Source organism: Quercus suber, unplaced genomic scaffold, assembly GCF_002906115.3.
Source record: "Quercus suber isolate HL8 unplaced genomic scaffold, Cork oak 2.0 scaffold_956, whole genome shotgun sequence".
Classification (NCBI taxonomy): Eukaryota; Viridiplantae; Streptophyta; class Magnoliopsida; order Fagales; family Fagaceae; genus Quercus; species Quercus suber.
Genome location: NW_027070376.1, coordinates 146,938 through 159,430, shown reverse-complemented (window position 1 = coordinate 159,430; position 12,493 = coordinate 146,938). Strand labels below are relative to the sequence as shown.

Here is a 12,493-nt window from a genome sequence, read left to right as displayed (position 1 = left end):
TGTAAAATTATTGCGTGTGTCAATTAATAATAATTAACAAAATTTTTATTAATTATAATTTAAAAAAAAAAAAAAAAGAAGAAGAAGAAGAAGAAGAAGAATCATGGTTGCTACTATATGAATACAATCTTTCAGACTTGTCATGAGAGTTTAATAATGACCGTAGTTTACTTCCTTCGTATCTTTCACATTCCTAGCCATCCGAAAATAATTAATTATTCATTTGACTTGGTACACTATGTAGAACCATCTTTTATATGTTTAATCTAAGCCACTCGAGCATCGATCCAAGTAATGGTAATGAATTTTGAAGTCCATGTTTTAGACTTTTAGTAGCTATATATAGGTGACTGAGGAAATTTGCAGGTACCAAAAGGGTTAGTGAGCCAGACAGGAGAAGCACTCAACAAATAATAAAAATAAAGGTTTTAAAACTCGAGCCGGACCGTATGGTTTGACCAGAAAAACCTCGAACTCCTTATTTTTGCGATTTTTTTAACTTCAACAACCGCTCATTAGAAGAAAAGTAGAAATTCGTGTGAACCGTACGATTCTGAGAACCGTGAACGGTTTCAGCGGTTCTCACGGACCCTTTAAAAAAAAAAAGGTGGTTCTCACGGACCCTTTAAAAAATAAAATAAAAAAGCCTTAAACGGCATCACTGTCTATTTTTCCCCTATACAGCGTCGTTTAGGATGCTCAAAGAGTCAAAATTAGAAACCAAACCAGGTCTCCATCATTCGGTCCTCAAGCTCAAGAAAAATCGCCTCCCTTCAGACCCTCCCTCGCCTCAAATCGCCTCTCTCCCTCGTCAGCCACCGCACTCCTCAGCTCAGTCAAATCTCTGATAATATCCTCCACAACTCTCCAGATGCCAGCTAAAGCTTTTGCCCTTGTTGGCGCTATCGTTTGCTGCTGCCTCCAGTTGATGACCAGCGATCGGATCTCTCTAAACCAGTGAAAGACTCGCTTTTTCTCACTGTGTTGCTTTCTCTTTTTTTGCTGAGATGATCTCTCTTTTGTTTGAATTTTATTGAAGTCTTTCTCTGTTGCTGTTGGGTAAAGATGTAAAGTAGTATATGCTTTGTAAAAAACGCCGGACCTCGTGTATCACCACAGACCACATAAATGATGTATTTATTAATTATTATATTTAGTTTTTATCTTTGTTGATATTATATTAGTGTATTACAGTACCACCACTGCTACTACAGTATTACGGCTTTAAGCTTTTTAAGCTCTTCTGTTTTAATAATATTTTAATGTTAGATTTAAATTTGATAGTGGGTTTTTTTATACGAAAACATTGATAGTGGTAGTTTACTGGTTTTTTTCTTTTCTTTTTTTTTTTTTTTTTTGAGAAACTGGTAGTTTGCTAGTTGGTTACTACAACAGTGGTGTTATTCTTGTTATATCATCTGCTATAATATGGTTACATACTTATTTGTTTGTTTATTTATTAAGTTTGCTTAAGATTTAATATTTTTTATTTGTCTTATGAAAATTATGATATGAAAAATATATTTGAAAGATAAATCTTATATTTATTTGGAGACTATTTTATTTAATTTTTTTTTAATTTTTACAAATTTAATGTATTTATTTATATTTAAAAAAATTATTAAATTAATTATGACGTCATTACAGTTCGACCTCGGTCCGACCTCGGTCTGACCTTAAAAACCTTGAACCTCTCTCTTTTACGGTTCAATGAACGGTCCGGGTTTCAAAACCATGACTGTGATGTGTCATGCATAAATGCTTATTAGTTGAATATGCAAACTTTATGAGTAATTCATCTTCTAATTAATTTTGTTTAAGCAGTGTGCAAATTAGCTGAAGAAAGGGTTCAAGCAGTACATAATTACTCAAAAGCAACTTGAAACAACGCGGCATTCTAATATGTTATTTTTCTCTTACAAGACTGGCTATTTATTTTCCCACTAACAATAGAACCCCTTTTTATTTTGAACAAGTTTACTGCCTCAACTCACCCATGTGGCGAGTTGTGATTGGTAGAAGGGTGATAGTGGATCTATGTGAAGACACTCTTTCACCAACCACAACTTGTCATATGGGCGAGTTCTGACACAAGACTTATTATTTTATTTTCCTTTAAATAGAAGTAGGTGTGCAAGTCACCCATTTTTTTTCTTACAGGAATTGTCTTAGCAAAAGCAAAACAACGACAACAATTATTTTTAAATGGTAACATCTTATAGCCAAGTAATTTACTAAACTTTCTAAAAAAAAAAAAAAAGTAATTTACTAAAATATAAAAGAAAAAGAAAAAAGAGAAAGTTCCTGCTAACCGGTATAAAGTTTTTATTTATTTTTAATTATTATTATTATTATTTTTTGGAGGAAAAGTACTTTGGTGGAAATTAGATGGAAATCAAAATAACACTTGACACATTCTGCGTTCAGGAAAAGAGAAAGAAAGGTTACTTCTTGGCAGTGGCCAGCTGTAAAGTTTCGTTGATATTGCTTTTTGACAGACTTAAAAGTTGTATTCATATCTTATCCAAAAAAAAAAAGTTGTATTCATAATTGGATTAATTTTTATTTTTAAAAAAAAAAAAATTTTGAAGATTGAAAAAATGTTGACAATTTTTTTAATTGAATTGAACTTATTGTTGCTGAAACTGAAAACTGAAAAACAATATAATAAAATAATTTTTAAATGTGTGAATAGTATCGTGAGACCCATTTTAATATTTTTTTATTACGTAAATAGTGTATAAATAGTACGTGAACAATGCTAGCACTGTTTATGCACAATATTTTTTTTCTCTCAGGGAGTCAAATAATGCGGCAAATAAAAAAAAAAAAAAAAACGCGGATTGAGAAAACGTGGATGCGCAACGCGCAATCCAAACGCCCTCAAAAAATTTAATGTGTGCCCTTTATGTTTATTCAGAAATCAGAAAAGAGACAAGTCATCGTGATCTGCACGGATATCCACAAAACGCCAAACCCATGTAAATTAATTCTAAAGTTTCTAACATTTTCTTCAGATCATAGCAGGTGGGCTGGATATGTGTCACTGGGTCAACACTGAATAGGCCCACCAAAGTGGCACATGGGATGAACTTACGCAAGAAATTTACTCCTCTTTAAGAAATGAAAAGAGAAGAAAGAGTAAGTTCCTTTGTAAAAAACTTTTTATTACTTTGAGGATAAGTACCTTTCTGGAAGTTTGATGACAATTACACACTTAACGCATTCTGCGTTGAGGAAAAGAAAATAAAGATGAACTTCTTGGTAGCCAGCTGTAAGTCTTGTTTATATTATTTTTTTACAAACTATAAATTTTTATACTAATTGCTTTCTTTATGTCTATTCAAAATAGAGATGTCTTCCCATCAAAGAAATAGAATAAAATAAAATAGAGATGTCATCTTAATGTGTCACGCATAAATGCTTATTAGTGGAATCTACAAACTTTATGTGTAATTCATCCTCTAATTAATTTTGTTTAAGCAGTGTGTAAATTAGCTGAAGAAAGGGTACAAGCAGTACATAATTAATTACTCAAAAGCAGCTTGAAATAACGCGGCATTCCAATTTGTTCTTTTTCTCTTACAATAGAACCCTTTATTATTTTCCTTTCAACAGAAGTGGGTGTGCAATTCACCCTTGTCTTCTAGGAATTGTCCTAGCAAAAGCAAAACAACGACAACAATTATTTTAAATGGTAACAATTTTTTTTAATATACATAGAGGAAATTATTTATAACTGAAAAGATAAACCCATCCCCGGGTAATTGGTTGATTAAAGGGTTAAGGATTCACGAATCATACCCTCTAACTGTTATAGGTCAAGTCAACAATAAACTTTCCTATTTTGATGTTTACTTGCTTTTAAGCAGATGAATTCTTCTGCATTTAAAAATTTCCAACAAAAAGCTATTCCATTCTAGTCAAATTGCTAGGAGTGTCATTGACAACTCTAATCAAATATATGGTGGGCAATCCATTTATAAATGTACACTGAAGAAACAAAGATAATGCAGTAACCAACAGAACTTGAATTATGAAGAAAGACAATGACAGTGACTTACATGTAATTGCTTAGCTCTATACCACATTCCTTGTACTAACTTGGCTCAGAATATTTACCATGGGCCATAAATTCAGGGTCTCTTTCAAAACTCATAAGGAATGATGCTGCTGTTGCTACACTGAACCATAGAACCATTGAAATCTTCAATGTCTTTCTTGTATACCACACGCAGCCCGCATTTCTTCACCAAGCTTGAACCTTCGTTATCAATTTTAACTACAATATTCCGGAATCCTTTTGCATCACATTCCCACAATGATTTTCTGTTGTTTTGTATCCATATCTCGAAGTTTTGAGGAAGAAAATACCACAACCAAATATGATCTGATAAAGCAACCATATTATTGGAAACTTCTAGGGTAAAATACATAGGATTTCCATTGGTTATCAAGCGGAAACAAATTGGATAGTCACTTTGAATTTGGTAACGTGGAAGAGAACAAAGTACAAGGCAAACAGCAATCCCAATCCAGTCATTACACAAATGAGAAAAAGGTTCCATTATATTCACTTCATGCCCCATACATTGATGGCTAAACCACTCCGGAATTTCACTTCCAGGAAAAAGCAAACCATATCCCTTATCGCCATAGTTAGGAGAAAGCCCCTGAAATATACAAAACATGATGCTTAGAACTATGAGAGAGAGAGAGAGAGAGAGAGAGAGACCTGAGGGGACTTTTTTATAGTTGCAAAAAACAAGTCAATGAATCCTTGATTGTCACTTAGTTTGCTGCAATTTGAAAGTGCGAGAAATGGCTCAAATGAAGAATTTGGTCTCAACAGATCTGGTAAGGTTTCCAATGAGGAGCAACCAAATCCATCAATATAACCTAGATTTAAAGGAAGCTTTGGAAAGGATTGAAGACTTGTGCAATTATCCACGATCAATTCATTCAGATTAGATAGTTGAGCCATGCTTTCCGGAAGGCAACCAAAATTATTTCCACTTAGATCTAAACGTTTTAAAGAGAATAAGCAGCCAATATCATTGAGGATTTCCTTGAGATTGCAATTACTTAAATTCAATTTGACCAAAGAAGACAAACCAAATAGAGAAGACAATAGTAGGCCCATGGATTTGGAACTTGGATAAAAAGGGAGAAGCTGAAATCTACAAAAAGCTATTGTTTTAGAAGTTTCAAAAATATCATTAGAAGAAGCTACTTGTCCTTTCAGGTCAACACTTACAGCGCTCCCCAAGTTCTTTAGTAGTTTTGAGCATCCGCAAAGATTGAGATTTTTAAGCCATGTCATATTAAAAAATGTGCTAGGAAGAGTCATAAGATTTTTACAATCCCTTACATTCAACAAAGCAAGGCCACTCAAATTCCCAATTGATGTGGGTAGTTTCGTAATAGCAGTGCCATCCAAGTAAAGCTTTGTTACATGTCCCATATTCTCCCCAAATTCTGGAATTGTTTTAATTTTTGAGCAATTGGAAAGAATAAGGATCTTTAAAGACTCTATCTCAAATTTTCTTGGAAGACTTTTGAGATTTTTACAACCTTTTAGATTAAGAACAGTAAGCTTTTTCAACATCTCCCAAGACTGTAAAAAGCCAAAAAAAAAAAAAAAAAAAAAAAAAAGCTTCAAAAACCTCATAATTTAATGAAACTATTGAAAGAAAAAGTTGTAGAAGGGTATTTATTACCTTTGTTCTTGCCCAAAGTCGTTCAATGTTGCTAAAACACATATGAAGTTCAATCGACTCATTTGGTTGGAAATTTTTCGGCAAAGATCTTGAAGTGTACCCACTTCAATCAAGAAATCTTAAGTCATTAGGAAGATGTTTGGGATCATGGTTGAGGCGAATATTTCCAATTATGAGGAACTTCAGATGATGCATCTTTGAAAAGGATTCAGGATCCCAATGTGCCACTTTTGGTTCGGGCAAGTTTAAGACTATGCCTTGAATTGTTTCCGTCCCCTAATAATCATAACAAAAGGGATTAGTGAATTGCAAAATGCATAATTACCGAAATTACTTTATGTTAAACTATGTTGAATGATATAATTAATAAGGTATATTCTTGGGTTTATTCAATAACCCCTTACCGTATTTTTTGTTAACACATTGTCAATATCTTTATACAACCATAATCTACTACGCTTTCCAGGGTCTTTGTGGCACTCTTTACGAACTATATCTCGACCCATTTCTTGGAGTAAATCATGCATCCACAATTGATCATCTTTCAATTTGATGAGAGATTTATTAATAAGAACCCTTAATCCAATTTTAGGGTAAAGCTCAAGACGATCTAAGATTGCTGTAATAGTTTCTTGATTTATATAATTCAAGAAAAATGCAATATGCAGGAAAATTTCCTTCTCAGTTTCTTGTAGTTTGTCAAAACTTATTTGAAGCACTTCAAGAATTTTTCTTTTAGGAAATTCTTTAAGCCTATTTAATTCACTTTCCCATTCACGTGTACTTCTATCGTACAAAAACGAACCCAAAACCTCAATGGCTAAAGGAAGACCATTAGCATAATCTACAAAGGCTTGGCAGAGCTCTAGATAATCTTTAGGTGGATGCTCTTCATCAAATGCTTTCGAATTAAAAAGATGAAGAGCTTCCTCTTTACTTAATCCTTCAGCGTTATATATATCATCTACTTTATATGACATTAGCAAATGTGTTATGATAACTCTACTACCAAGGCCTAACCAATCATGCTTCGCAACTAATTTATTCAACTGGTCTAATTCATTTACATCATCAAGAACAAGAAGAATCTTTTTTTGACGTAACCTATTCTTGATCATGAAAACTCCATCATCAACATCTTTTACTTTTATGTCTCCAAGAATCAAAAGATCATTCAAAAGTGTTTGTTGTAATTGAAGTATGCCATATTTTTCATAAACTTCCCTGACATTAGAAATAAAACTACATGCTTCAAATTGATTGGAAATCATTTTGTAAACAACTCTTGCTAGAGTTGTTTTACCCATTCCTCCCATCCCCCAAATTCCTATAAGGCGAACACCATTTGATTCTATAGCTAAATGTGACATTAATTTCTCAACTCTGGAAGTTATTCCTACTAGTTCCTTGGTATCTATGAAAAGTGTATGCCTTAGTTTATTTAATATCACTTTTACAATGTCTTCAATAACTTCTGCCTCAGGCCTGCAATGAGGAGAGAATAACAAGTAGTGAGTTTGAACCTTCCATGAAGGGATCCAAAGTAGAAAGTTTTATAGATATATAGCATTTTAGTTGATTAAAATCCCAACAAATAAATGTATATACAACCAATAATATAAAATCTGAATTTATCATTTAGTTTTGTTTCATTCCTTAATAAACCTAGGTTTAATTTGAGATATATAAAATATATACTCTATATTAAAATCTGAATATTAGCTGGATTAAAATAAAATTAATCTAATTTCATGCTACCTATGTTTCCATGTTCGTTTGGGTTTTGAATATGATAAGTTTTCGACCAGGATAGTATAAGCAAGTAGCAACACCATGATTCTTTCCCCTTCTATTAACAAAAAAATAACGATATTTTGAATGCAAGATTTGCTTTTATAGCACAATATGTTATCTTAAAACAAAAGTTACTTGGAGTTCTACTTAACTTAATTGGTAAAATCTTTTATCGTAGAAAAAGAGATTTAAAGCTCGATCTCCATCTACCCCAAAAACCAATTTTTTTTAGAAGATACTCTAAAAACCAATTGATGTCTTGGTTTGATGATATTTATAAAAAAAAAAAAAAAAAAAAAATCATTAATAGCAGACGTCATATGTTAAAACTGTATAAAAATAAATAAATAAAAAACAAAGGTCACTTTGTGTCCCATTGCATTTAATTGAGTTAAATATTGTCCATATGGAAATAAGAAATGTCTTATAAAATGATGAGAAGTCAAACCCGCGAATAGTTTAAAGGTTCCTAGTTTAACGTGATTACTTATTTGAATTTTATTGGGATAGAATAAAAGTTTATTATTTGTCAACACGAAAAATTTTATGTTTTTCTTTCACCAAAGAATATTCTTTGGTGAAAGAAAAACAAAAAAATTTGAACCGTATAAAATTTTGAACTGTATAAATTAATAGGTATTAAAGTTTTATATATAAGCAGCACTGCAAAGATTTTGAACATATAATTTTTGGTGAATTTGAGAGTCAACTGACAAATTTTGTCTAATTTGTCTATTGTGTTATTGTAAGAATACCTTTGGCTGAAATGATAAATTGTATTGCAGTTGGGAGTGCAGTTATTTTTTTCTCATAATTAATGTTTCTGAGTTCTTTTTTTGTAAGTAATGTTCATAATATTTTTACAACAAATTTAAGTGAGAGATGATTACTAGTTCCAATTTGCTTCCATCACTAAAATAAGGCAACCAATTACAACTTGTTACCTAGAATTTATTGTAAAATTGTCGTTGTGGATGTAGATTGTTATTATGGATGTAGCCTTTCTTTCTTTCTTTCTTTATTTATTTATTTATTTATTTATTTATTTATTTATTTTGTTAGTGTTGCCCTTGAATGTAAGCTTAGAGTTTGTCAAATTATGTTAACATTTGTGTCTAGTATTGCTTTCCTTTTTCTAGAGCGGCCATATGAATTTGTAATTGCTTGAGCTAATGTACATTTCAAATTAATCATGCGATAAAAAATTGTACATGAAGCAAGTATTTTGGTTGATCTTTTCATGGTTAATCTTTTCAGGGCTCCACAAAGTCCAAGTGCATCTCAAACTATTGATGCATAAAAGATGTTCTATTTTATATGTACAGCGTGTATAACACAACTTCTTTTTTCTTTTTCTTTTTTAATAAATCTCAGTGGCTATTTTCTTTTTTAAAAAGAAATTTTATTTGGCTAAATTAAGGCCCTCACCACTATGTTTGTAATTTTACATAATTCAGTTTTAAAGCTCTTTTTTAAATAGAATTTTATTTTGCCTAATTATAATAACGGTCTTTAATTCTATTGCTACTTTATTTGTAATTGTTAGGTTTTACATTTGTGTTGGCTAATTCGTGTGTTAAGTTTAATAAGTGTTAGAGAGGGTTGTATTTAAATAGTTTTCTTAATATCAAGTCAAGGAGTAATATTGAAGAAATCAAGTTTGAGAGACTCGTTTGAGCGAACTCCATACAAAAGGTTTACGAACTCTCGCTTGACATTCTATTGACCCAAACTTAAATAAATTTGCTGAATTGTGATGTCAGTAAGAAGTTAACTTTCTTTTCTAGTCTAGCTAACAACTTAAAATTTTCAATGTTACTCCTTGACTTGATACTGGGCAAACTATTTAAAGAGAGCCTTCTTTCATTAATTGAGCCTAAATAAATAAATTAAAAAAAAAAAAAATCCTTCCCTATGCTTTTACAATTATCTTGAGCCTAATTTGATTTATTGCAAAACCACAAAAGTTGTTAACCAAACTAGTGTGTTCATTAGTTTTTCCATCAAAGTTCTGATAATTTGAAACAAGTTAAGCTTGTTGAATTGGCTGGTTTTATTTTATTTTATTTTTCCTTTATTTTTTGACCAAATTTGATTTTTTAACCGTTTTCATTGCTTTTAGATTTTGGTTATACTTGTAGTGGTTGTACGATATATCAAATTTTTAACTCTGGACTTATATGAAATTTCATTACGGTCAACATGTTAATCCATTGTTTACGCTATTGGGTTCTAAATTATATTTTTTTAGCAATTATGTTTGGTATTATTACTGTATTATTCTAAATTTTTAAAAAAATTAAAAAAATAAAACCCTCTATATCATTTTTATTTTTTTCTCCCACTTTCCAAAACTTGAGATTTATTCTAAATCTTCTTATTTAACAATTTTAACCTTATCAAATTTTATACTTCAAATTCTATCATTTTATTTTAAATTATGTAATGAGGTATTTCTTGGTAAAGTAAGGATGAAACTATCGAATCTTACTCTATTTATACTTTATAGTAATATAAATTAACTATCATGTATTGTGAGGGTGGATTTAACACAACATATATTATAGTCAAAATATTGTATTGTTGATGATGTAATTCATGGTATATATAGCAAGAGTCATTTGAAACATTCCAAAATTTTCAAATTCAATTACCTATCTTGTAAATGCCATCCAGAGAGGTCGGCCACTTCACTCAATGTAGCCCTCCAAGTTTGCACCTTTTCTGTGTTGTGCTTCAAACGTTCTTCATGCTCAGCAAAGGCTTGTGCAAAAGCTCCCTTTTATTTGCGTACATCGGATGGGTCCACATCATAAAATATAGGTAGAACTGTCATTCCCATCACTTTCATGCACTGAGTAATCTTTGCAAGTTCATCCAAGCACCATGTCGAAGATGCATAGTTTTTTGAGAGAATAACAATAGAAATTCTTGATTCTTCTATTGCTTTTAAGAGCTCCGGTCAAATAGATTTTCCTCTCTCAAGCCTTTCATTATCTCTAAAGGTGAAAATACCCGAGCGTTGCAAAGCAACATATAGATGATTTGTAAAATTATTGCGTGTGTCAATGCCTCTAAAACTAAGGAAAACTTCATATATCCACCGTCTTGAAGAAGAAGATGATGATGTCAACGGTGAGGCTCCTTGAGTACTCATTGAAGCTAATAGAAATATGTTGGTAAATCTTGAACCACAATAAGGATAAAGAAAAATTAGTTAACGAAACAATTTGAAGGATGTGTGCGGAAAGTAAAATAACTAGGGAAGAAGAATATAATTTAACGTGGATTTTTTGAGAAAAGAGAAATAAAAGAGATAAGATGTGTCTGAAAGGTGAATACTTACAGATTTAAAGAATTGCAATAGTGGTTCTAAAGCTCAAAAGCAGCTTGAAACAACGCGGCCTTATCCAACCTTTTCTTTTTGCCTTACTAACTAAACTTATTGTTCTTGAAAGCAAGTATTTATTTCCCACTAACAAGTAACAATTGAACCCCATTTCATTTTCCTTTAAACAAAGTAGGTACGCAAGTGGTCCTTTTCTTCTAGGAGTCTTCTTGGCAAAACAACAATAAAATTTTTAATAAAAGTAATGACTTTTTTTTAATATAAATATATACACAGGATAAACTCGGTTATTTTTAACTGAAATGATAAATAGTTTTCCATGTAATTGGTTAATTAAAGGGCTAAGCATTCACATCCTCTAATTGTTATGGCTCAAGTCAATAAATTTTGAATTTTTTTTTTTTAGTGGTTCTAAAGCTCAAAAGCAGCTTGAAACAACGCGGCCTTATCCAACCTTTTCTTTTTGCCTTACTAACTAAACTTATTGTTCTTGAAAGCAAGTATTTATTTCCCACTAACAAGTAACAATTGAACCCCATTTCATTTTCCTTTAAACAAAGTAGGTACGCAAGTGGTCCTTTTCTTCTAGGAGTCTTCTTGGCAAAACAACAATAAAATTTTTAATAAAAGTAATGACTTTTTTTTAATATAAATATATACACAGGATAAACTCGGTTATTTTTAACTGAAATGATAAATAGTTTTCCATGTAATTGGTTAATTAAAGGGCTAAGCATTCACATCCTCTAATTGTTATGGCTCAAGTCAATAAATTTTGAATTTTTTTTTTTTTTTGTCAAAAGTCTTGTAATTCAATTGATTAACATTTCTTGATATTTTCAATTGAAATATTATGGATTAAGATCCTTCCTCTGTCAATTATTGTTTTATGAAAAGAAAAATTAAAAAGAAATCATTTTTCATCCGCTTTATCCTCTATCAAAAGCAAGACCAAAAGTTATCAAATTGATTAATATAAATATATCTATATATATATATATATATTATTAAATAAAAGAGAGACCCACGAAGACTTTTTGTCTTTTGGCAAAAATAGGATATGCAAGTGGCCATTCATCTCTTCTTGGCATTTTCTAGGAAAAATCATTGAAACTTTTTTTAAAAAAATTTTATGAAAATTACCAATTTCATTAAGCACAAACAAAGACTACATCCAGGTAGAATAAGGTAAGGAGTTCTTATTATTACAACAGACAAAGGATCTGAGAGGCGCAACAAATTTAGCTAAAGAATTTGCTTCCCTAAAAATGAGATCTAGGAGAAAAGAGCATTCATAAAAAGAAGCTTTGACATCAATTATACAATGTTTTTACCAATTCAAAAGGAGGGCATGGAGACTGATCCCCTAATGCTTGATCTAGTTCCTAAGTTAAAGAGACATGGTAGTTAGTTGAGAAACTAACTACCATGTCTCTTGATACAGTTACTGTGGAGCTCTATAAACCTTTTTCAACAACACTTCTTGATACAGTTCTAATATATAGAACAACTTTTTATTTTATAGTATTTGTTTTTGTTCTTAGGCAATGCTCTCAAAAATGATTTCAACCTTATCTTTTTTATCCAGAATGGTTATTTATTTTAAATATCCAGAATGGTTATTTATTTT

At 31.1% G+C, this 12,493-nt stretch overlaps 1 protein-coding gene and 1 pseudogene across 2 annotated transcripts; both read right to left on the bottom strand.

The window, feature by feature from the left end:
- Window positions 1-3,472: 3,472 nt before the first annotated feature.
- On the bottom strand, window positions 3,473-6,441 carry LOC111997785 (disease resistance-like protein DSC1). Of its 2 annotated transcripts, XR_010627027.1 has the most exons (5): window positions 6,125-6,441; window positions 5,721-5,996; window positions 4,736-5,617; window positions 4,065-4,673; window positions 3,473-3,658 (listed from the first exon to the last, which is right to left on the bottom strand). XR_010627027.1 is itself a non-coding variant. In XM_065768547.1 (4 exons), the coding sequence occupies exons 2-4, from the start codon at window positions 5,760-5,762 to the stop codon at window positions 4,149-4,151; spliced, it is 1,449 nt and encodes a 482-aa protein (XP_065624619.1). In that variant the 5' UTR covers window positions 5,763-5,996; window positions 6,125-6,441; the 3' UTR covers window positions 3,918-4,148. The 2 variants fall into 2 exon arrangements, 1 of the variants encoding a protein (XP_065624619.1); XM_065768547.1 differs by lacking the exon at window positions 3,473-3,658 and having other exon boundaries at window positions 3,918-4,673.
- LOC111986217 (disease resistance protein RUN1-like) lies at window positions 5,826-10,871 on the bottom strand (annotated as a pseudogene).
- Between the last annotated feature and the right edge of the window lie 1,622 nt (window positions 10,872-12,493).

Bases quoted from the DNA above. Each gene is read 5' to 3' on its own strand.
- LOC111997785 (XM_065768547.1), bottom strand. From the start codon at position 5,762: ATGTGTTTTAGCAACATTGAACGACTTTGGGCAAGAACAAAG. The intron at 5,618-5,720 runs GTAATAAATACC...GGCTTTTTACAG, and splicing joins GACTTTGGGCAAGAACAAAG to TCTTGGGAGATGTTGAAAAA. The intron at 4,674-4,735 runs GTCTCTCTCTCT...TGTATATTTCAG, and splicing joins CTATAAAAAAGTCCCCTCAG to GGGCTTTCTCCTAACTATGG.